The 26,279-nt window shown below is 37.8% G+C and overlaps 1 protein-coding gene across 3 annotated transcripts in view; it reads right to left on the bottom strand.

Moving 5' to 3' along the window:
- TDRD9 (tudor domain containing 9) overlaps positions 1-26,279 on the bottom strand; it is an 87,062-nt gene that overhangs the window by 35,565 nt on the left and 25,218 nt on the right. For all 3 annotated transcript variants that reach the window (XM_087747005.1, XM_087747007.1, XM_087747006.1), the window contains exons 3-11: positions 24,378-24,475; positions 23,717-23,938; positions 21,854-21,976; positions 19,511-19,591; positions 15,608-15,772; positions 8,020-8,123; positions 4,858-4,916; positions 386-440; positions 147-231 (exon numbers count right to left, since the gene is read on the bottom strand). In XM_087747005.1, coding sequence (XP_087603131.1) covers positions 147-231; positions 386-440; positions 4,858-4,916; positions 8,020-8,123; positions 15,608-15,772; positions 19,511-19,591; positions 21,854-21,976; positions 23,717-23,938; positions 24,378-24,475 — 992 coding nt within the window. The remainder of the gene's footprint in view (positions 1-146; positions 232-385; positions 441-4,857; positions 4,917-8,019; positions 8,124-15,607; positions 15,773-19,510; positions 19,592-21,853; positions 21,977-23,716; positions 23,939-24,377; positions 24,476-26,279) is intronic.

The raw sequence follows: 26,279 nt of genomic DNA, 5'->3' as shown, positions 1-26,279 counted from the left end.
CCGTTTACACCTTGAAAAAAACTGCTTTCCCTCACACAATAGTTTGAGTTGGCACAGCTAATATTAATTTAGATACGTTATTATTTGCTATTATTGTTCTAGCAAAAGGTTTCACACACTTAAAGCAATGAGTCAACAATATTTACTTTTCTGTAGCCAGGAACTGTAGTCAAAAATACATTACTTTGTTCCTCTAATGTCACACGTGAGTGAAGTGGGTACACTTGCCACCTAAAGAAAATAAATTAGTGAAATATTTACTGATGCAAGAATATAAAAATTAATTACACCTCTGTGCTAAATCATATTATGCACTTAGAACTCATACAGCTGAAGGATTCATGTTCAAGTTTAACTCAACTGAAACAAATGTGGTTTAACTTACCTTTTGTTAAACATATTTGAGAGACACGAGTGCATGTAGCTTATTTCACTCAAACCTAGAGAAAAAGTAATCAAGAGTTTGTTTGTTTTTTTTTTAGTGATCACTAACAATTGTAAACCAATTTTCATGTCTACTTAAATTCTTAATTGGCTTTCATTATTACCTCCTTTTCACCGCATAATAAAACGGCAGAAGCATTAAACAGTAAATGTAATAATGCGTCACTGAAAGGCTGTGAGTCAATTTTCCAAGAGTCATTTTGCATAATTTTACACTTACTAAAGCAAAGTGGCAATATCGGATATAAAGGCCATCTGTCAGTGTCCCATTATTAGCCCTTGTTTCAGTTCCTTACAACTGACAACGCTCAGCCCATGCTGAATGTCTGGTTTCGGATAAATTTGGGCATTTCAGGCAAAATAAGCTGTTTCCAAGAGCAGGATCAAGGGGAAAAAAAAAAAATAGCTATTTCTGCCTTAGCCTTCTCACCTTTGGCAGTTCCAGTGCCCATTCCCTAGGGCATGGATTTCACATCTGCCAGGGGAAATCTTACGACTAAGGGATTTTTGCTGTCTTCCTGAATATCTCCACAGGTATAAACCTTTCTGAGAAGCCTAGTATACTTCTTATTGACAATTCAATTCCAAAAGACCCATTTTCAAAAATCTGTCCAACACTGGGCTTCCCCGCTTGAATACTAAAACCAAAATTATTCTGTAACTGCAGTACAGGATTGCTGCAATTTTCAGTAAGGCTAAATGCAGTCTGAGCACCTGGATATGAAAGTTCTTGCACTCCTTAGATGACTGTTATTTGACTTCAGAAGTGAGAAAGAAGGAAGACAAATGCAAGTGGAGGAAGAGAGGTATTTTCAGGAAAGAAAGAGAGAAGAATAACCTAAATCAGAAATGAGAGGAAAGAAGGATATGTGAAGGGCTGGAAATCATGACTGAGTTAAGGTAAGCAAGGGAAAAAAAAAAAAAAAAAAGACAGAAAGCAAGAAACTGGGGCAAGAAAAGGAGAAAGGTTCAACAAAAAACCAACATGGTGATAATATAGGGTTGGCTGGGAAAAGAAATTGCACTAGAACATGGAGATTAGTCAACTACTGGAATCAGAAAGACTGAAACTGGAAAATGAGGGGAAGTGACTATAGGTAAGGGAGATAAAAGAAGTCAGGGTTGGGGGGAGAACAGGTGAGTTGGAGGAGAAAAAAAAAATTGTGGTGGTGGGGCAATCAGAGGGAAATTTAAAAGTCTTAGAGATGTCCTTTGTGTGAGGCTACTACAGGGGAAAGCAATGTCATTAGAACCTAAAAAGACAGCCAGGAAGCCTAATTTACATCACAGCTCAAATGAAGTAAGAGTACCTGAGAATGCAAGTAACAGGCCAAATAAACTAATGACTAGCATAATAATAAAGCAATTAACAAAGCTCTAAGCAAAACACCTTCAGAGTAGGAAATATAAAAACAGTACCACTTTTAAAGATTATTATAATATAGAAAAAACATGGCTGTTCGTGAACTAGAGCATGTAATTAAAGACCTAGAGAAAACACAAGAACACCATGATACAGTCCATTTGGACACAGCCTGCCAGACCTACTCGATCCCACTACGTACTGCTCGACTGTCTCGCTGTCTAATGCTTGCTACTTGCCATACTGCCGGGTTACATATCTGAGTAAGACATCAAGGCTTGAATCCAATTTATGTTTAAAAACAATTAAAAGAACCTTGATCCATGATTGGTAGAAGCAGACTCTGCATAACCAATATTAATAGTAATTATTAATCAGTCTAGTAATTACTGACTAGGCACAGCAGGCAGTATCTGCTGCCCAGTTCTGGAAGTGACAAGAGTTGATCATGACGCCCACAGAACAAAAGGCTGCCACAAGGAGAGACAGATCTTGGAATGAAAAAGAAACTAGTAACAAAATTTGTTTGGCAAACATAGCAGGACAATAAGGAGAGTAGGGCAGGGAGAAGCACAAAAGAAAATACAAAACAGACAAAGAGACTAGACACGAGCAGAACAGATAGAAGCTTAGGACACTAACAGCAGAATCCCTTTGAAAGAAAACCCTAAAACTTTAAGCTGTGCAATTCCTGCCATCAGCAAGCACATGCGAAGCACAGAGAAATCAGGCCATCCCCATCTTCTGCAAGCTCCTGAAGTGGATGACAACCTACTGCTGCTTTCATTTAGCCTGTCAGCTAGTCTGGCAGAAGCTTGTTATATACTTGAAGGTGTAGCTCAGTGATGATTCAGTCATCACAGTCCGATCTCTTTTTCCAATTTGTTCTTTAAAAAGCCTAAAGAATTATACATCAATGTATATGCTCAAGAAATATTAAGGTTGCCATGTCAAGCAAGCACTAAAATGAAAAAATGCCAGAATTAAGATCAGTTGTGCAAACTTAATGCAGCCCACTGGGAACATATTTATGCATACCTGTTTAAAAAAAAAAAAAAAAAATCACTGTACAGTTTAACATCGCACTTTGTATCACCTAGTACCTAGGGATGGACTAGCTCTGAAATCAAAGCAGAGCCTAGTACTGAAGGATATTTATCTGTAAAGAATCAGACTCAATAACATAACAAAAAAAAAAATTAAGCACTGAACAAGACAGGCAATTACAACAGGAAGGGAAAACAGGGCATCCTACTCGAGACAGCTGCAGCTGCTCTGTGGAAGCGGATTCTGCCCCAGCGCCGAGTTCCAAAAAGACAGTGGGCAAAAACCCCTTAAGAGTACTCCTCAGCATGACACTATTCTTTCTGGCTGCTGATGCCTACTCAGCTTGAAATGTCAATGGGAGTGTTATTTTGAATGTACAAAATGCTATGTAATTGTAAGCACTCAAAAAATCTAGGCATCTCAAATCAGTGTCCTAAATGTGGAGGTTATTTTTACCCAAATCTCTGTCTCAGCTGCCCTCTCGTAAACTGAGGGCTCTTCTCCCCTTTTGTCAAGTTCTGTATAAAGACTATTTGTGAAGAAAATTTCAAGAGGTATTTGTTAATCCTGTGTTCAAAATCAGTCTTGAGTATCCAGTTATAAAACAGGCCAAGGTCACACACTGAACAACAACAATAAAAAACAAACCTGAGTACTAGCTCATTCAGAAAGCACTATCTACCCAGGTTTTCATTAATTTACCAAATATATTTAAACAAAAAGTTTCATTTGATCAGTTATAAGCCATCACGGATAGCAGCACAGTAAAAAAAAAAAAAGTCAAAGTAAAGGACAAAAAAAGATTTGGGAACTGAAAGTGCTAAAGAGTAATTTCAGCCTGAAATAAAGACTCAGAGGGCCTGAGGAAGTCTGAAAGCACACCAGACAACACCAATATGAGAGGCCAGAGGCAACAGAGATGGTCTCCCTGCTTTATTAATGGCAAACTGGAATGGGTCCTACATTGACATGATGAAGTAATTGCTTCTACCCATTGATTTCATAGAGAAGGCGACTCTAAGAAAGGCAGCTCTAATGCCTTTTAGCTGTCAGGGAGCACCCACCACTGAAAGCCACTCTACAAGTGCAGCACACTTTTGAACTGGTGTGCTGTGTTTCCAGCCCTAGTGCTAGCACGTCTACTGCTAAGCTCAACACAGCAGGGAAATGACGTTCATAAAGATTTTACAGAGAGTTAGAAAGTCCTGGTAGGGACAGACCTCACTGTGCCCAAGGAAACAGCTGCTCCTGACTTCGAGGTGACTCTCCCACTAGAACGCACTGAAGTCTTTTCAAAGTTTTCAACTAGCAAACTTTCACGCCCATGAAGTAAAAGAATACCTGAAAGCACCAGGTAATAGGTTTGTGATGCTGAGGAAACCTAGGCTGCAGCCTAGTTACACAAAAATTACTGTACACTTTTGTTTTGGTAGTCATTCTTACTTGAACCCCTTAGCTAGATTTTAAAGGCACTGTAAGATAACTTAGGTTTATTGTTTCAGGAACACTAAAACTCTATATAACCAATTCTCTCATCATTATATACTATGTTGCCCTGTGTGCTTTTGAGCACTCTTACTACACCAAACAATGTACATGGAAAGAAAAAAGTGATTTGTAACTTTTACTAAAAGAATCTAAATAAAATCCAGGGAAGAGACTACACTATACGCAGATAAGAAAAGGTCTCTAAAAAGAATCCTAACAACTTCATACAATATTTAATAACTAATCTAAAAAATTGAGCAACTGAATTTCTGTGGATTAACTGTAGAATTAATTTTGTTACTGTAACTTCATTTTTAACACATCCAAAAATCTTAATTTTTGACTCACAGCTCTTCCAATTATTGCCATATTTAAACAAGTTTGAAAGAAAAATACCCAAATACATCAAATCAACCCCAGTTAAATGTGTTTAATAAACCCCTGGAAGAAGTGCCAAAAGAGATCTTGTTAGAGGACAAATAAGCAAAAAGGAAGTTATTAAGACATATACTTACCTGGTAAAAAGACTAGCACACTTCCACGGTCTGATGCAATACTCAAGTTTTTTTTCTCCCTAACAAGAAAATGCAGTTTCTTTAGTTTTACAGCCTCAGTCTACTTTATTACCCCAAGTTATTTTATTCTGAAAGAACAAGCAGAACTGCACATTTTTTTGTAACACGTATTATTTAAACTTCCTGAAGAAATGGAACTCAAAACACTATCCGCAACTATGCTTTATGAAAAACATGGTATATAAAAATTGGAACTAGATCTTTACATTTAGTTTTGTCTTCAAAATTATGTCAGAACAGAAACATCCTTATTTAGCAATGAAATTAATCAAAATCGGGTTACCAAAGATCTTAAAATGAAAAGGTAGTATACTACTGCAGAATTATATGCAAAAAACTTATTCAGTAATTTTTCAAGTATATGTAATACTCTTGTATTCTAGAATACAAGACATTAGCCACCTTTAACAAAAGCCTAGCATATAAAAAAAGCTAACTATTATCAAGAACTACAGGTCGTGACATTAATTGAAGATGTCTCCCTCTAAGTTTATCTGTTACAAGTCAAGAAGCTAAAATCACCTTAACATAATATAGAACTCATTCCTGATGGAAAATTTTTTCTGGCATTTTGAGAGTCTCTACTCTCAAACTATATAACGAACAGAAAGTATAGTTTTTAATGGAAGATAAATTACAATGGATGTTTTTAATAGCCCTTTTGGTATTTGAAAGCTGAGATGCTAATGCCTTTGTGTTTGCTTATAAAATGTAACTTATTAGTAAAAGGTAGTTTAATTAAAAAGATCAAAAGAAATCATCAAGAAAGAAGCTCAGAAGTCACTATATATTGTAAAAAACTTGGTGCCAGAAGTATTGTATTTATGTACCTCCATCAACAGTTGTACTTCAGTGGTTCACTTCATAACTGCTCAGGTGAGCTTATGTAATGCTTTCGTAAAATTTCAAAGTTTACGTAATACTAAGTTTGAAAAAAATTAAGCTTGCAAAACAAAATTTCTTCAGCATACATTTATAAATGATTAGTATATAAGGGAACAAAACCCATTCCTGAAGTAAATACACACAGTGTTAGACCAAAGTTGTAGAAGCAACTGGATCCAGCTGGATCCCTACAAGTCAATGGGGCCCGATGGGATTCATCCGAGGGTACTTAAGAGCTGGCTGATGTCATAGCGAGACCTCTCTCAAAGAGCTTTCAATGCTCTTGGGAATCTGGAGAGGTCCCAGTTGACTGGAAGCTGGCAAACGTTGTCCCAGTCTTCAAGAAGGGCAGCAGGGATGACACTGCTAACTACAGGCCTGTCAGTCTCACCTCTGTGCCTGGCAAAATCATGGAGAAGATTGTTCTGGGAGTTATTGAAAAACACCTGAAAGACAACGCAGTCATTGGTCCCAGCCAGCATGGATTCACGAGGGGTAAGTCCTGCTCGACAAACTTGATTTCCTTCTATGACAAGGTTACCCTCCTAGTTGACCAAGGGAAACCAGTCAATATATTTTTGGACTTCAGTAAAGCTTTCAATACTGTCTCTCACAGTATCCTCCTGGACAAAATGTCCAGCATACAGCTGGATAACCACATATTGCAATGGATGAGCAATTGGCTGATGGGTCAGGCTCAAAGAGTTATAGCAAATGGGGTTACATCCAGCTGGTGACCAGTCACTAGCGGGGTTCCGCAGGGATCCATCTTAGGGACTGTGCTCTTTAATGTCTTCATAAACGACTTGGATGCAGGACTTGAAGGTTTGTTATCAAAGTTTGCCAATGACACAAAACTGGGAGGAGCTGTTGACACTCTCGAGGGCAGAGAGGCCCTGCAGGGAGATCTGGACAAATCAGAGAGCTGAGCAATCACCAACCGTATGAAGTTTAATGGGGGCAAGTGCCGGATTTTGCACCTGGGACACGGCAACCCTGGATGTACATACAGACTGGGGAACAAGAGGCTGGAGAGCAGCCCTGTGGAGAGGGATCTGGGGGTTCTGGTCAAGAGCAAGTTGAACATGAGCCAACAGTGTGCCCTGGAAGCCAGGAGGGCCAACTGTGTCCTGGGGTGCATCAAGCACTGTATTGCCAGCTGGTCGCGGGGGGTGATTGTCCTGCTCTACTCTGCACTGGTGCAGCCTCACCTTGAGCGCTGTGTGCAGTTTTGGGCGCCACAGTACAAAAAGGATACGAAGCTACTAGAGTGTCCAGAGGAGAGACACAAAGATGGCGAAGGGTTTAGAGGGGAAGCTGTGCGAGGGGCGGCTGAAGTCACTTGGTCTGTTCAGCCCGGAGAAGAGGAGACTGAGGGGAGACCTCATCGCAGTCTACAGCTTCCTCACGAGGGAAGGAGGAGGAGCAGGTACTGATCTTTTCTCCCTGACAACCAATGATAGGACCCAAGGGAACGGCAGGAAGATATGCCAGGGGCGATTTAGGTTGGACATTAGGAAAAAGGTTTTCACCCAGAGGGTGGTGGAGCACTGGAACAGCACTGGAACCTCCCCTGGGAGGTGGTCATGGCACCAAGCCTGACAACATTCAAGAAGCAATTGGACAACGCCCTCAGACATATAGTGTGATTTTTTGGGGTTGTCCTATGCAGGGACAGGAGTTGGACTCGATGATCCTTGTGGGTCCCTTCCAACTCAGGACATTCTATGATTCTGAGTACTACATTTTCAGATACTAAACATAAATTTACAAAATGCAGAGAGTAACACAAATTAATATTCACTTATTTCAAAAAACAGTAAGCCATTAGTTAAACAGCCAGTGACAATTAATGCCTAGTTTGTATTCTTTTTTCATGGCTTAATGTATGTTATAGTTTACAATACAAAATAGTAGTTCTGGTTTTATTCTTTGTATAAATAATATTCAGCTCTGGTATGCAGCAAAGAATCTAGTTTCCATGTGACATGGCTGGCTTGAACAGTTACTTACACTCCAGGGCATTCAGTAAGATCTACAAAGCAGTCTTAGTATGATTAACCTGAGTAGCAATCACACAAATATATAAAATAAAAGCAGAGATGCATAGAAAATTGTTACCACTAATAACTATAATACATGGGCTGCTGCTTTTCCTTAATTAGCGTCTCATTTCCCCAAAGAACCACTGGTTCCAGATCTTGAACTGTATCTTACCTATTGCTCTTCATCTCCAACTCATCAAATGACTGAATCAAAGACACTGCTACTTCATACATTTCCCTTCCTATCACTGGTTCTTCAATGTGTTGAGAAGGAAGCTGTGTGGAGAAGAAAGTATTGAGGTTAACACAGTATAACAGGCTAAAAGACTGTAGATTACATGCATGTGTCAATTTGTCAAGTGCTTTTTGATTAAAACTGATCCAGCACAGCTGTACAAAGTAACTTAATCTGGAGCTTCATTACCTTCTAAACAGACATTTTCCTTCAAGCATCCATTCTGTTGCTAAAGAAATACTTCTGGTATTTACCTACTTAAGATAAGCACTAGCCCACACTCCATACCCTAACATTTGCAGGACATAATCCTTACCCAGGAATGTTAAGCACATGAGACTAACCACAACCCATGGGAAAAGGGTGACATCAAGGAGAGGAATTTATATAAGGCAGGCACAATCCTTCGCAGAGGTGCTATAATGCAGGTCTCTACCTGATTGCTGAATAAATCATGTACCTCCTTCTCATTTAAATTATCTCTGCATTTAATGGATCTTGTGTTTTAGGTCATACCCTGTCAAAGAACTATGGTTCTGTTGTACACAATATAACCGTGATGAGTCATATCTCCACCATTTTCTAGTATTCTGTCACAAACTCAGGGCTTTAATATTTGAGAACTTAAATGATCAAGTCTTCAGAACAAAGACAATAATTTAATCACGTTTCAGTTTTAAAAAGAAAATGCTTAATGAACAAGACATACTCTGGGAATGGTCTGTAGTATTACACATTGTCCCCTGTAGGGAAAATGGCTTTTCATCATTGCTCAACTTTCACTCTCAGGGTTTCTCGTCATTCTACGGGAAACTCTTTACTGGACTAACTGCTATCTCTAACTTCTCTAGAAGTGTATTGCAGTGTAATCTGCCCTTCACATACTTCACGTGATTAGAAATCCCACAGTCAAACTGCACTTTTCCCCCTCATGAAGCCTTTGAAGTTCTTTCCTCTTCCCCCCCTCCACCCTCAAGTGAAATATTTTATTTACATTTATGCTGAAGTCTATCAGTTTAAGTCATCCAAGATTTTCCCAAGAAAAACAATAGATTCAAGTGATCAACCTCTACAGTCTTTCTCTGCAGGTTGTGTGTGTATGCTTTAAGAAATCATGTATTTTCTCACTAGCTAACAAATCTCCATTTATACATTTATGCCTAACCAATTATTTCTCCTAACCTATCACTCACCTTCACCTGCTGCTTGATACACTACAATAGTATTTTAGCATTCAAATACATCTTTATTTAGGCTTGGACATCTCATTTTTACTTTTAAGGAATGGTACTATAATTGAAGTGGCAGTGAAAACAGAGCATTTGTGCTTTAAGCATAACACTCCATAAGAACTGGACTGCATGAGAAGAATAAAAATGCAGTAGCCAGTAGTAATTGGTAAATATGTGCAGATAAATACCAACATAAGACACAGCTGCAGCCAGGGACATTTAACAAGGATATAAAGTGTAAGGAAAAAGCCTCTCCTGGAAAGAAATTCAAAATGGAAGCCGAATGGCCAAGAGTAATACTTAAAGGTTTCTACACACAAAACTAAGATATGCCAGATTTCCATGTAAAAGAAGCAGAAGGTTCCAGTTCTCCACATTTCACAGGGCTTTGATTTTAATCAAGCACAAAATTAGGATTACACATTTATTCCAATTCAGTTATCATATAAACAAAATAAGATTTTATAAAAGTTTTAAATGAGCACAAAAAGCAATTAAAAGATATACTGATAAAGTTGGAATGCACCATATGTATACTGGTAAGACTATAATTCATTTAATGTGTCCTTCAAGTGTCTGAAGTGAGATAAAATCCAATAGGACAATGTAAACGTATGCATCTGGGTTTACAAATTTTGGATATAAGCAGACAGTGTATTGGTTGAAAATAAAGAACCACCTGAACCAGCTACTTTGGTCATAAGAAAATAGCTATCTTCCAATGTAATGCTGCTGAATGAAAGGCAAACATGACTCTAGGATGAATCAGAAAAGGTTATTTTAAGAGTATGGTGTGTTAGTGACACTGTACAGAACTGCCCCTTGCTCTCAAGTGACTCAAATCGTGTCAAAGTTTTCAGCCAGCATACTTGTCAGTCCTTGAAGTAAAAAAAACTCTTCAAGCCAAAAGGCACTCAGTTTGTGATGCTAGGGAAACTGGTGGGGACTGACAATATATCTGTAATTCTTACCAGGTTTGAAGGGGATCAGCCAGAACTTGAACAGATGCAAATTATGACTACTTCAATGACCACAAGAATGAAGAGACTGTCTTGTAAAAGGAGAAAAGCAAAGACTTACTTTATCTAAAAAAGCAAAATGAAAGCCAGAGAGAGATATTACTGCTACCTATAAACCTATCCAAGAGTAAATAAGAATGTGGGAAGGAAAACAGTTATTTTAAGCTAAAAAAAAAAAAACCAAACAAAAAAAACCCACCAAAAAACCCTCGGTGTTGGCTCTAATCTGTCACAATCTCCCAAGGTGTTCTTGGGAGAAAGGGCAGTAGGAAGCAGAAGTGTCCATTCACTTGCTCCTTTCCCAGATCCAGGACTGGGACTGCATATCCACACCAAGTTCAAGGTTCAGTGCCAAGACTGTTTTAACCTGATCAGAAATCCTTTGCCTGCAACTGTACACATTTGACCTAGTAGAGATGTTTCAGAGAGCTAAAACCACAGAAAACTAACTATCTGAACTAACTATTAAAATTAAGTTAGTTATTTTTCTACCAGTTTCCTTTTATAAAGCAGCTCACGATGGAATCACAAAAGCACCACTGCTAACATTAATTTGGCAACAATGATTTAGATTAGCTTTTGCTACTGCAACCTCAGTCCTCAGCTTTCCAACCTTTACCAGAACAGCCAACCTGTAACACTACATCATGTCAACCCGAGGTCACCTTGGTGTCTGCAGAAAGACTCCTTTCTGAAAACCCTGAGAAAGTTATCCTGCTTTGTTCTTGTAGGGGATGGATGGGAAGATGAAGAAAAGCCATCTGCAAGAACTTGACAATATTCTTTCCACTTCTCTGACCCCCTTGAATCAAATAGCGACGTAGACTTTTCAGGTCTACAACTCTGTCAGTCCCAGCACTTCTTAACTGCTATTTACACCCACTATAGTAATGCTTTTCCAGTGAAGTTTGACTAGTCCATGAGAAACCACAGACAACATTCTAGTAGTTTTGAGTAGTAGTACTTTTTTTTTTTCCCCAATATATGTGATAATCTAAGGAATTTATCTGTTCTGGGTTGCTCAAAAGTAAGATTTTTGGTTTTAGATTACCCCTGCTTAAATAACTGTCAAATTTGACTTTTCAATTTTGTTACCGATTGTACCTTTAGCATTCTTTAATATGACAAGGCTGCCACATCATTCCTAATAAAAGGTAATGATGTGACAAACAGCAAGTCCAAAAGCCCAGTCAGAGCTGACTGAAATAGTACAACACAATCGGAATAGCTTTTGACAGCAGTTCGCTACCTTTCATCTGGACTCTGACTTCAGTTCCAGGGATATAAAGGAGTTCTTACACTTGCAAGCCAAAAATAGGACTCTCTTTTTTGCCTTAGGTAAAAGAGAGACATGGAATTTCACAGATCTACTGCCAAAGACTAACATTTAGACCCCCTAGTTGCTTACATTTTTTAAATTTGCTCACAGAATTAACTACACAATTAATTCGCATTTGATATCTCTAATACTATACTACAGCAATAGGTAAGCATTTACACACTACTTTTAAAGTTGCCTATAGATACAGCCTTCATGCATTCTTCATCAAAACCTGTTTCACTGATTCCTTGGGGCTTAGAGGGTGCTGATATGAGAAAATAATGATCCAGTTAAATATCCAAAACAATGGACTTAAAGGCCATTATGCCAAAAGAAAGACAAACTACTTTTTATAAACCTATACTCAAAAATTAAACAGTAGCATATGTAAATGACCCCATATCAGGGCAAGGGTAGCCAGTGCTACACTGAAGACTTTCTCCCTTCCTTCCCCCTTATTTTTATTCTTTCCTACAAATAAAGCCATTCAAGTGGAAAGCTTTATCTTTGATTCAGCTAGATGTCTATCTATCTAGCCATAGCAAAGGGCTTACTGCAAACACACATACAGAAGAAAAATAATGACTGGCATTTCTATTTATCTTCCAAATCACAACTGATATAAGTAAATTCCCAAATTATCCAAGTCAGAACTGCTCAAAGAAAATTTTTATTTTTAAGCATAGTTTTAAAACATTATCACCTACAGAAATGAGTGACATATTCAAGCAAAGAGCTCTGAAGGATTCATAAAAGAATTCTACATTTATACAGTAACATCCAATTATTTTAAGATTTTTTTGAAAAGGGACAAAGTGTCATCCCTCACAGCAAATGAGACAGTTAAAGGACTAAACTAATTCCAATCAAGATGCTTCAAGGAATGAGTTATGATTTATGTCATCTGATTTTATAGTTATTAATTTTAAAACCAAGATGAAACTTGGAAAAAAAAAAGATCTGTTTACCTAAAAAGCAAAGACTTTTTTCTTTTAACTTCTGTATTCTTTTATGTGAATTTTACAGGCTTTTATAGGCAAAAATAAATATTAAGAACTAAAGCCTGGAGCCTGTACCTCAGGCAGTTATCTGACTTTGATTTTAGTGTGATGAAAGATGCGCGCCTGCTTCCACATGACAGCGTTAACTCATTAACTGCCTTAACACTCAGATTCCGCTTTCATTTTACTAGGATGTTACATAAATCTTCTTAGAACTTCTATGTATTTTTTAAATAAAACTATTCAGAGAAAATCTCCACACATAGTGCCATAAGAAAAAGGATGTGAGACCAAACATCAGTGCTTTCTAATTCAATTTCTTCTTCTTTTTTTCATACATATAAAAAAAAAAAAAAAAAGAAAATCAAGAGTACTTATGTGCTTCTATTGTTGCCCTAAGGTACAAATAACTTCTTGGACAATCATACTCTTCTACTGAACACCACAATGGCTATAGCGAGGACAACACGACATAAAGAAACAGATGAAAACTTAAGAAAAAAAAAAAATCACAGTTAAATGCTCACATACACGGAGAAAAAAAATATAAAAAGGCATAAGCACTGAAAGCTGTTCCCTTTTGTTCGCGACCTTTGAGGTGAAAGGTGTGGCAGCTGAAATTCAGCTCAAAGTGCAGCTATGACAGATGCAACTTGACTGAAGTAGACCTCTTACTGAATTTCTTTGTTATCTTTTCGTTGTCATTATCATCAAAAATCTTTTACAAAACTCATATATTACGTAATGTCCTCCATATTATTTATCTGAGCTGCCATACCGATGTATAAAAACTGACGGGCCAACTGCTATATGCATTTAGTTTATTTTTTTGGCTGCATTAAAACTTCAACAGTTGACAGCCTTTTATTTTAGCTTGCCTGTATTGAGGCATAACCAATGCCTGTGCTGTGTACAACATAAGCAGTTATTTTCTTCTGGGTTTCCCATAAACTACCTATTTATTTCTCTAATTTAGTTTCTGCAGAATTAAGGGATGAAACCTAAAGAATAACAGTATGTTCACATATTGCTACCTTTTAAGTGCATCCCCTGTTTTCTTCATTGTATTAACATTATAACAGTGTTCTGAATTATCAAAATTGACCAATAATTACTCCCAGCCACCAGTTATGTTAGAGTGGTTGTCACTATTAAAGCCCCAGTGCATTTGTTCTGCTTTGCTTTAACCTGTTTATTTTGCCTTGGACCATAATACTGAAAGAGTTCAGACACTCAAGTAAATTCCTACACAGCTGTTTTTCAACTATAAAACAAACTCCTATTAAAAAACCACAGACAGAATCATAAAATAGTTTGGGTTGGAAGGGACCTTAAAGATCATCTGGTTCCAACCCCCCTTGCCATGGGCAGGGACACCTTCCACTAGACCAGATTGCTCAAAGCCCCATCCAACCTGGCCTTGAACATTTCCAGGGATGGGGCATCCACAGCTTCTCCAGGCAACATGTTCCAGTGCCTCACCACCCTCATAGTGAAGAATTTCTTCCTTAAATCTAATCTAAATCTACCCTCTTTCAGTTTAAAGCCATTACCCCTTGTCCTATCACTACATGCCCTTGTAAAAAGCCCCTCTCCAGCTTTCTTGTAGCCCTTCCTTCAGGTACTGGAAGGCTGCTCTAAGGTCTCCCGGGGGCCTTCTCTTCTCTAGGCTGAACAACCTCAACTCTCAGCCTGCACTCATAGGAGCGGTGCTCCAGCCCTCTGGTCATCTTCATGGCCCTCCTCTGGACTCGCTCAAACAGGTCCATGTCCTTCTTATGGTGGGGGCCCCAGAGCTGAACACAGTACTCCAGGTGGGCTCTCATGAGAGCAGAGTAGAGGGGAAGAATCACCTCCCTTGACCTGCTGGTCACACTTCTTTTGGTGCAGCCCAGGATATGGTTGGCTTTCTGGGCTGCGAGTGCACACTGCCAGGTCATGTTGAACTTCTCATCAACCAATAGCCCCAAGTCCTTCTCCTCAGGGCTGCTCTCAATCCATTCTCCGCCCAGCCTGGGTTTGTGCTTGAGATTGCCCCGAACCATGTGCACGACCTTGCACTTGGCCTTGTTGAACTTCATGAAGTTCGCATGGGCCCAGACACCAGATTAACTGAAACTTACATTTATTCCTCCATTATCTTCTGTCCATGCAGCTACATGCTGTACAATAGCATGTCAGGAGTTCTACAAACAAATACACTGTGCAGTTTATACACTGGAGATTGACACACTAAATGAATCTTTAGCCATTACTACCCTCCTTAGGCATTAGAGCAGCAATTCTCCAGTGCAAGCCATACGGGCTGTTAAGTGGCCACCAGAGATTTGGTGAATACCTATTGTTCTAAACATACTTTCATTACTCAAAATTACACATTTGCCATGGTGGCTTACATGGCTACAACATAAATATGTTCAAAACTACTGCATAACAGCTCTGGGACTATTAAAAAAAGAAAAAAGGAAAAAATAGGAAGCACATGAGCCTCAGCTGATAGAGGAGCCAACTTGATAATATCAACTTCTAATCATAAATGCTTCTTTTCTGATGACTCTCTTCATTTCCTAGCTCTTTCTGCCTTTGATACATAACAGCCACGTGAACCAACCCAGGAAATATTCCCTGAGTTTGTCAGCTGTATTTAAAGAGATCTATAAATCCTCATATGTTATTTTCTGCACTGACTTTTACATTGTTCTTGGATGCAAACTACCAAACAAAATGCCACAGACTACTTAACATTCCCAGCCCTTTACATTCCATTTCTGTTACATGAAAGAAAAACCAGGCTGCTGGTAAGGAGACTCCTGTTTTATCATCATATATTAATTCTTATCTAGAACTGTCATGTAAAATTGGTTATTTCTAATTTTATTACACAGCTTTCATTTGACTATTCCAATTTCTTTCTTACTATGTCCAAAGAAATAAAAGTTATATTTACAATACCTTGAAATGAACAGTGTGCTTCAAATCATCAAGATAATATTCTTCGATTGCATAAGGTTTGCCTTCTACCTTAAATACATAGGCTGGATTCAGACCGTTATGAACTGGAAGTGCAAAGTAATCAGCAAATTCTTTACAGTTGATGGAAGCAGACATCAATATTACCTGTTAAAAAATCGCACAGCAAATGTAAAACATCAATTTTAACACAAAATGCCACACTACGCTGGAATCTCCACTTATTCGTTATGTTAAAATGGCCTAATTTTGGTTACTACAGGTATGTATCCTAGGTGCATTTAAGACAATCAAAGCTAAATGCTTAAGACTCCCTAGGTAGCATGTGGAGAAAGGCAACCATCTGTAAGAGAATGGCTCAGCCTAGATGCCTAGGGCAAACAACCTGAAAAACTTTTTCCTGTAGTAAAAGTTCAACCTAAAAACATATAGTACTCTTCCTTAAGCTTATGATCTCTACATGGTCCTTAAAAGAAAAAAGTCTACGCTAAGTATTTTCAACTCCTGTTTTACTAAACAGTTAGATTAGATATCAGTGCCCTTAGCTCCATCAAAAGATGAGCTTACGCCTGTCAGAGCAGTAACTGTAATTATAACCCAGCCTTAAAAATGTTACTATAAAGATTTTGAAACATGCCAAATAAGTTTTCTCTCAGTTTCAATTAATTTATGCAACTTAAAACTCTCGAGGATCACACTAAGCTCCTCGCTTTCTTTGCTGACTCTGCCAAGATTCTTAACCCGTATTCACCTAAACAGAAGAACAGAAATCACATTTGCTACCTGGCAGCAAATTCTTTCAATTATTATGAAATTCAGAATTTACAGCTTTACTGTTTTCTCCCTGGTTAGACAGCACGGCATGTGCACAATGGGTGAAGGGAGAGAATGAAGTAACTTAGTGGCTATGGCTATTTATCCTCTAACCCTTCTATTTGGAACGTGCTCCCACTGCTCTGCACAGCCAGCTGGAATAAACTAGACAGCTTCAGCTTGAAAAAGGACAAAGAGCCAAGGAATTATAATGAACTGTGCAGTGTTCAGCTTCTTTGTCTTCAGGTCTTCTGAGCCACTCTAAGCAGTACTTGTAAAATGGGACAGTCAGTCTTCTTTTGCTTTCCTGACACCTTGCATGAATTAAAAAAATAGAATGAAATAAAGACATCAACACCCAAACCAAAAATGCAATGAAATACAAGAGCATCCCCCTTATGAAGTGACAGGCAGGCAAGCTAATGAAGTGGGCATTGTACCACCGTGCTCAGCTCCAAAGCACATGTAAAGGCACAAGGAATACATGGAGAGGGTAAACTAAATCATAAAGTCATTTAACATGATCCTGAAAGGAGGAGAAATCTGCAAGGACATAATTCTGCAAATATATGAAACCTGTCCCACTACAGCATGAACTGCCTCATGGCCCAATAGATATTGGTTCACCTATGCTAGGAAAGTAGGCTAAATGTAACCTTGCCTGAAGGCTACTGAAACAAACCCCAATCTAAATTATCCTTTTATCCTTTATTATTATTGCAGTTACAAGCAAGGAATATTAAATTAACTCTTCTCCTAGACAATCTTTGTAATTTGCACTCTCTAATCTGCATGGAGTCCTTCCAAACTATAAGGAAAACCATAGGTTCCTAACAGAGTGCCTGAAGGATCACATTACTAAACCAAGAGTTTGATCTACTCGCAAAGCAGAAATTCAGCAAGCATGTATCACCAACATGGCAGAGGAATACATGGGAATAGAGGGTAATCGAAGTAGACAGTTCTTCAAGATCAGCAGTCCAAAAACACTCGTGCAGCGTCAGTACATCTAAAGTCCCACCATACGATACCAAAAATACGCACAGTAACAACTTCTGACTTCAGATGTCCCTGAATGGCAATTCGCTAGAACTTGGGAATACGACCATCTTTATCCTGTTCTTACTTTCCTACCTAAGCAGCCGTTACTAGTCACTACTGGAAATTGCACTGTTTGGTCTGACCCAGTAGAGCCATTCTTACAGTTATAGGTTTTCTTACAACAACCCCATCTCAGCAAGAGCAACCTTAGAACAGTCAGTCAAATGTCTGCCCTGTGATGTAAAAGCAATAATCTGCACCAGCCATCTGCCAGAAAATTCAGCAGAGTTGGTAGGTGAACGACAACAGGTAGATCTTGTCCTCCATATGTCAGAATCACTCTTGCTATCCTGTTAGTTGATGCAATGTTGAATTACACCTGCTACTTCTGTGGTCTGCAATGCCCAGATTAGGAGACAAACACCTCGTGTATTTCATATCACCCCAAATTATAAATATTTTTTTTCCCTTAAACGGGCCTCCTTGCACCCCTTTGTTTCATGAATTCAGGGGGGCTGGGAAGAGAACCTTGCATTTTCTAAATGAATTTGCCACATGATCAACGCTCCCTTCCTTTATAGTTTTTCAAAAGGGTCTAAAAAGGGATGAAGTAGGAGACACTGCATTTAGTGTATAAATTCGAACTGAATTACCTGTTCCACTCTGCTAAAACTCAGCAATTGAGATCAAGAGTCCCCCTTCCTCCCCATAAAAAAATTCAAAGGGGAACACCCCTCCCCCAAATGTAAGATTGTCTCAGATTTATACAATATGAAACTGTCATCTGAAGAAGCAACTGCAGAGAAGGATATAAAGGATAAAAATAAAATTTTCCAGTGACAATTTTGAGAGATTTAATCAGAATTATATAGGGAAAAAAATATCTTTCAGGAACCTATAAAATAAAAATGTTTTCTAACAGAAAAGATGATAGGACCTGTAGGGACTCCTGCCATTGACAACAACCAGATAATCAGCATCAAGGGCAAACTCTTCACAAACTGAGTACGATCAAATTATTTGGTATTCTTAGTAGACAGAGACAAGTGCTACGAGAGGCTGAACAGCTTCACGCTACTGTGTCTGAATTTAAAGACAAGTGAGTTTTCTTAACGACAAGAAAAGGGATAAAAAGTAAAAGATGTGAAGTGCACAGACATGCCCTATGCTAACTGGAAGGGTACTTTCAGTGAGAACATGCTTGGAAGATCTAAAGACCAAGTTATCTGAGTTTGAATCAATGCAGTGGATTGTATAGAAGAAAACAGATTCCTTTCCAATAGCAACAAAAATAGCCAACGTAGATTCAGGTTACATCTGTTTTGAACAGAACAATTTGCATTACCTGAACAATTAACTGAAGCACTTAAAGAAAATGTAGTCTCACAAAATTTCTGCAGTCCCAAACAGCTGCACAGAAATATACCTAGTTAGCTTACCTCTATCACCTGCATTTAATTTCTTGCAATTCAAGAGTCCATTACTCTGAGACCACAAAGACTAAATAAGTCACACTAAATCTCTGCAAACTCTGCTTTAGTGCAAAGCACAATTACCTAACATGCAGAGAAAAACCTCAGCCACGTTTACCAGTTCTACATAGAAATTACAGCAAGAGCCAGAAATGCTTTATTGTTTTTCCAAATATGTTGTCCCATTTAAAAAAAAAGCTCAGTATTTCCAAGAGTTAATGCTACCATATTTAACCAAGGATAAGCACTGCCCTCAATACCCAATACGTAATTCTAGTCAAATATCCATCTTGCATTTTTTAGCCTTAAGCAGACTTTAGAAACTAATGCATTCTAACATGAGGGAAAAAAAAAAAGTCTCTCGGAACACATTACAGCAGCCAGAAAAAGAAAGCTCTTTAGCTTGCTTGCTTATGGAGAACAGCAAACTAAATAATATTTTAGTAAAAAATAATGACACATTTTAAGGTAAGTTCTTTAAAACATGCCCTTTGTAGATCAAAAACATGTAAAAATTTATTCTTGCAAGAAAAAGTAGCGGAATATACTTTGAACCTACCTTCACAGATTGTGAATTTGTACGCAACAGTTTACGGATCACCAAAAGCAAGAAATCCATTTCTTCTGTACGCTCGTGCACCTGGAAGACATTATTCACAATTTAATTCTCCTCAATTCATGCTCTTCTTTTTGACAATCTCTTCCTTTGCTACTCAATTTCATGCTTTATTTTTGTAACTTGGAACAACAATACATTTTCATAGAAGAAAACACACCTTTTAAGACTATGCATGTTAATCACATTTTAAAACCCCAACACAGCTTTTCGCATGACTACCCTTTGAGAAAAATCATATGCCACTATTAGGTCATAAAAACTGTAGAATGACTAGAAAACCAATTGTGAGCTCTAGCCAGTAGTTCTACTAGAGTTGACAATAACAGCCAAAGTGATACTGAAGGTGGGTAAGTCAATTGTACTAGTAAGACCACAAATGATCCAGACAGGCACTAAGTCACCTTGTCTAACAGCTAAGCAAATTGAATTGACTCCCTGTGTTCCCAATGGCTTCTAGCTATGATCAAAATACACAACTGCTTTCTGAAACATTATTTTCCACATGATTCTTTATATACCCTAGCACCTGACTTTTTCTGGTTGCTCCTTGCAGTTCAATAAATACTTCTTCTCAACATTATTGATGATAATCATATTCCTTTCTTGAATTATTACAGTTTAAATATATTAAGTGTAGCAGCTTTTTCCAGAGCTTAACCTTCAAAGGTCAACATTCATCCCCTGTAAGATAATTAGCATATTCTAACATCATATGAAGATATACTCATATTCTATACTGACCCATTACAAAAAAGATTTAGCTGAGGCAGTTTTCAGGCTGACAGAAAGATCTTGCTGTGAGAATTCATGATTTTCAGACATAGGTTTGCCTATGTATGTTCCTAAACACCTGCAGTATTCTAACAGGGCTGAGACCTGCAATTAGCAATGAAGTGGAAAGCATCTGGTTGCTAAAATCATAGAATGGTTTGGGTTGAAGGGACCTTTAAAGGTCACCTAGTCCAATGCCCCTGAAATGAGCAGGGACAGCTTCAAAAAGTGGTTACTACTGGGTCCAGGTCACAATTTGCAAGGTATATGTGGGGAAAAAAAGTGGCATATGGGGAACAGGAGGGACTGGAATTTTGGCTGGGGAAGCAAAAAAAACACATACAGTCTTGAAAGCTAAGAGCTGCTGAAAGTAGTGGTACAAGCTGGTATCATCAGTTCAAATTACAGCACCCAAGCAAACAAGGTTTTTCAAACCTCTGCATAAATCTGTTCTCCTGCATAAGGGGCCACAAAACTCAACTCATTAATTTTCGTACCTAATAAAGGAACAACCTAACACTTCTTTATGTAAGCAGCTTCTATTGTTAAACCTGTGTCTTGCATCTAATCTGCATTTCCTTATCTTGGGCTTAAAAATGTTAAGGTTTGCAAGACCCTGCTAATACATTACAGTGGTCTCAAATCTTTCCCATGAAAACAACTGGTACAATTCTTTAGGATTTGGGGGTTTTTGGGTACTTTTGTCTGTTTGAATGAAGTCCTAAAGTTTCTTCACACAAAAGTGTACCTATTTGCTTAATCTCTTCCAGTTTTTCAATGTGCCATCTAAAGTGCGGTCATGACAGCCTTCATTATTACTGCAATGGTCTAATGGTATACTAAGTACTGTCTCCCTGCTCCTCAAATATCCAAGAATCACAGTCACTCTCAGCTACAATACCGTAACGGAATAAAAATGAAAACTGACTATATTAAAATATCTGACTATATTTAAAAGTCAAATATTGTTTACCTCAGAAAAGAAGCATAAAAACACATAAAAATATACAAATTACAAAAAATCCTACAAGTATATTTTCTCTAGCTTTTTAGTGAAGTGATAGCAATAACGATGAATCCACAGGAGTAGACTGTAAATCCAGCCAGAAGACACAGAATTTTCAAAGGGCTATTTTATTTTTCAGGACATCTGTGAAGAGTAAAGACTCTTTCTAAGGATGGTAACAGCCAAGAGAGTATAAACTAGCCACCTCCTCCTCACAGGCCAAGCCAGAAACATTCTTGGAATCCAGGCAGTGGATTTCAGAAAACATTTCAAGGCATTCATATCAAAAGCTAAGCACTCTCAAACCCTCCCCCCCCCCAGTTCTAAACTTCATTGCTCAAAGGAACACTGAGCCAAGCCTGTTTAAAGAAGTGTTAGCTGGGACAACTTATACAAAGCATCTTTACAAGCAGATGTCTACATTTTTTTCTCTAGCATGGTAAGAGAGACTAAAAAAGAAGAAGATTTTCTTAATATGAAATTTAAATTTATTTCCACCAACTTACTTCATCAATGAAAATGTGTGTGAATTCAGCTAGGCTTTTGGCACAAACTACTTTCTGAAGAAGAACTCCAGTTGTCATGTACAGCAACCTCGTCTCCTTTGTGGAAATGTTCTCTAAACTTACCTAACACAATGAGAAAAATACAGATGTGAACAGATAGTTCATGTATTTACAGGAATTATGCCTCTGAAAACTCCAAAACGAAATATAGTGTAAACCCATGAGAATTATTTATTCAAACTTGTAAAAGCCTCTCTACAAATATGTTTCTAAAGCCCAGAATCAGCTGACTCAGGAAGCAAACATTTTATTTGGGAGAAATTAAAAAACCCCCGAAGTTTATAAAATAAAGGATCAAAATTTCTTGCTAGGGGCTATAGCCTGAAAAGAATTTGATGGTTTTCAAAGGTACACACATGGATCTTTCCACTAAGGAAGAAAGAGGTTTTGCCAAAACATAATTTGCTTACTGGACAGGAAAAAAGGAAAGGGGTATAAGATATCATCGAGACCAGTTAACTTATTCTTGAGAGGGAAGTTCTACAACCCTATGTTAAACAATGGATTTATGATTTCTAAAATAATTCTGTAAGTTTAGCTTATCTCACATGCTGCCTACCCAGGCAGACAGGCAGAACCGTGACCATCTTTTCACTTTCCACTTTTAAAACAGCCTAAAGCAGACAAGTCTACATTCAACTGTTCTTCTACTGCCACTTCTGCTCAGTTCACACAAGCACTTGTAAAACAGGCACAGCACATCCACATACTCTGTCCCGAAGACAGTTTAGAAGCACAGCACCATTTAACACCTTTAAGACTCATTACCCTAATGAATCAATTTTGCAATTTTGTAACTGTGTAATTCAAGGTATCAACTCATATAAAACACTTTGTTTAGAAACTACTTTGGAAAAAACAACATACATAACCCGCAGTAATTCTACAAAGCAATAACTGGAGATTATTAGTATTGGCTTAGTTAAGATTTGAGATAATGTCAGATCAGAATTCCCACGTAGTTATCCAGAATGTTCACCTCTCAGAACTGAAGCTTCTTTTAGTAAGTGATTGACCATAAAGAGTATTTTTACTTCATCTTCCAATCTACCTATGGAAAAATTAAACTTGAGAGTAGTGTAAAAAAAAAAAATTCCTACTACAGCATTTGTTGTAGATATATCAAAAGAAAACTGCGAAGATTTGATACTTAGACAAAGAACAGTATTCGGTAAGGATGACAATAAAGATCCTTTTGATGTGAAAATGAAGCTGATATACCTGTGTTGCCCTGTAATATGGTATTGCAATTACTAGTAACAGGCCATAAGCTTTGTACTGAGTTTGCAGGGCCTCAGGACTAAGGCATGTCAGGCCTGCTCTCTCTGAACTTTTCTTGATCTGCCTCTACCCTTGCTTTACTTGGTCTAGCTGTGACAGCAATTCAGTGTAGTGTTGAGATATACAGGCCTGGTACAGCAGCAGAGACCTTGGCAAGTGGAGACACAGGATGCAGAGTAGAAGGCGGCAAACATGGTCTAACAGATGAGGGAGAAGCTTGGCACTGTAAACCCCATGCTATAAACAACTCTGTAATGGTCGGCTAAAAAATTAAAACCCCTCAGACCTGGAACTGGACAAAATCGGGTTTATGGGTAACAAAGAGAAAGCATCTAACATACATAAATGGCACCATATGTAGTACATTCGGATGTAACCTGGATCTGCAGACCAATGAAGAAAAAGAAAGATGTAAATGCATGTTAGCAAACATATATAAATATGACCCTAAGAAATGACAGGACATTCATAAAACAGTACTTTTTTATATAGCTTTAAATATAATTTCAAATTTTCTTATACCTGGTATCCTACAAATCCACCTAGTGTCCATGATCGTTCCTTGCTAATCCACCTGGCAATGCTGCTGGCACCAATTTTCCGAGGCTGGGTAACAGCAATGTTGCAGTAGATAGACTGCTGAATGCAATAATCCAAAATATATTGTGGAATCTGTGTACTCTTACCACTGCCAGTTGCTCCTTGTACAATCACAACTGAATTGCTTTCTATCAAAGACACTATCTGAAAAAATTTTTCAAGAAAACTCGTAAGTCTACAAAACAACTCAAAACAGATTTCAAAAAGATTTGAAATATCAATAGCTTCCAGGCCACACATCAAATCTCTGTAAAACATTGTGCTATATTTTCTATCATCTCCTAGGCATCTGTAGATAACTGGACTCCTAAAACACGTTAGAACATCACAGAAAAGTACATGGGCATGCATTCGCTTACAGATTTGATATAAATACATACAAAAAAAGTATAACAGCAATGTTTCTTCCTCTAAGAATTTTTATAAAATGGCTTTGTACCACGAGCAAAGGTTTTGTACAATGCTTAAAACAGGAACAGAAATTTCCTTCTGAAAAAAAAACCCACACCAAAACAAAAAAACAACAAAACAAAGCATGATTTTCAGCTTTATTCCATAATGAGACCAAGTACAATGAAATTACCTCTTCCCTGTGTTTGGCTATAGGCATATCCACATATTTATGGTTAGTTATTGGTATAGAAGTCCAATCACGTGATTCACACTGAGACAATGAAGTATCTAGGCATAAAAACAACCAAGAGTAAGTTACTTCAACAGAGAAAGTGAAAGACCAGCAGGAGAATATGATCACAGTATTTGGAAACCTAACTTCTACCAAATTTGAACCACATACTTAGGAGTATTAAGAGAATTAATGCTTTTTAATATTAATAGATTGAAGAGATATTCTGTGTTTATGCAGCTGCTCTTTTACTGGTAGCAGCTCTGACAGACATTGCTTCTGCTTATAAGCCACCATCAGTGTCAAGAATGTATACAATTCTATAATTCTATATGCTTTTCTCTTAATAAAAAAAAAAAACAAAAAACCAAAAAAACACAAAACAACAGTATTTTTGCATGGTTTGCATTACAACTGCCAAATCTACCTGTTCCCAAGAACTTTTTTGACAATACTGAAAAAGTATGCCTTATTCATGTACCCATGTGTTGTTTCCCTTAAAACCTACTGGATCCACAGTACAAAATAACCCATACTTTGATACAAAGATGACTATATTTCTACCACTTGGCATTTAAAACAAGTCCGGTAAGTATCATGATGATCTTTCGATGTGATACTACATTCTGCAGTCTCTTGGCAGGAGTTAGTCACTGTTAGCACTGGGAAATACAGGACAAAAAAAAAATCTTACAGTGCTACCATGAATTTCTGCTCAGCAGCCTGCTGTCAGTTTGACCATGAAAAACAAAATAGCGACTGAACAGGTGATGAGGCAGGTGTAGAAGGAGAAAACCAGGACAAGACTTTGGTCAGTGACAATTCTGCAAGTTACAATTAAACAATTTGGTTAAAAAAAAAAAATCCCACTGTACTGAAATCAAAGGTGGAAAAGATTTCTATTTCAAATGAGTTTCACCAGGTACTATGGTGAAATTTACTTACTTATTTGCATACAAGTAATAAAAACTAAGAAATACAGCAGTGGGAAAGAAATCTAGTATTCCTTTTACAAAGGAAATATTTACTGTAACAAAGGCTATAACTAAATAACTGACTACACAGTTATATCTTCCTTTCTTCGGAAAGGTTACTAACAATCTCGCACAGCAGTGAAGCAGGAGCAGGCAGAACAACTTATTTTGTCTCTGCACCATACCTGAATGTGCTCCAACCCCCCAAATTGACTTCAGGTGTCAAGGAATACAAAATGAGTTATTCCCACATCAAAACAAACCCCCAAAAGCTGGACAGTTCATTTATACAGTTTCATAAAGCACTAAAACACATAATTCTTCTGAAGCCACCCTCTCCAGCAAGAAAGGTTCTTTACCTAGATTCTGTGTAATGCAACAGGTTTAGGTGATCACTGCACAGTGATTTACTTATTTACTTAAATACATACAAAACAGAACTTAATATCAGCAACCCTGGAAAATATTAACTGTCCTCTTTAAAATACTTTTGGCCAAGTTTCTAAATATATTCCCCAGGAAAATTCATATATAGCGTTCTGTCACAGCAACACTGTACAAAGGCTGACTGGCTTCCCTCTGGCACAAACATGTCACTACTGAGACACCAGTGACTCCGCATGACCTAACCAATGCTGGAAGAAGTCTCAAGCTGCTAGGGAAAAGATCCCAGTGTCAGCATATTCCTGATAAAGCAACATAGCCTTCCCACCTCTATCAGGTTTTCCATGTAACAACTGCAATTTTTAAAAACATGTTAAAAGTATGCAACAGAAGACAGAAGCAGTTCTATAATAGTGCTTGTAAAAAAGAAGGGAAGGACAAAAAAAAAAATCTAAATGGTAGGATTCACATTATAAGGTTCTCTAACTCGGTAAAAACCCAG

The sequence above is a fragment of the Nipponia nippon genome, unplaced genomic scaffold, assembly GCF_047370975.1.
Source record: "Nipponia nippon isolate SJK-2023a ecotype South Korea unplaced genomic scaffold, ASM4737097v1 scaffold_11, whole genome shotgun sequence".
Taxonomy (NCBI): Eukaryota; Metazoa; Chordata; class Aves; order Pelecaniformes; family Threskiornithidae; genus Nipponia; species Nipponia nippon.
Note: the sequence above shows the minus strand (reverse complement) of the source record. Positions and strands in the feature narration are given on the sequence as shown.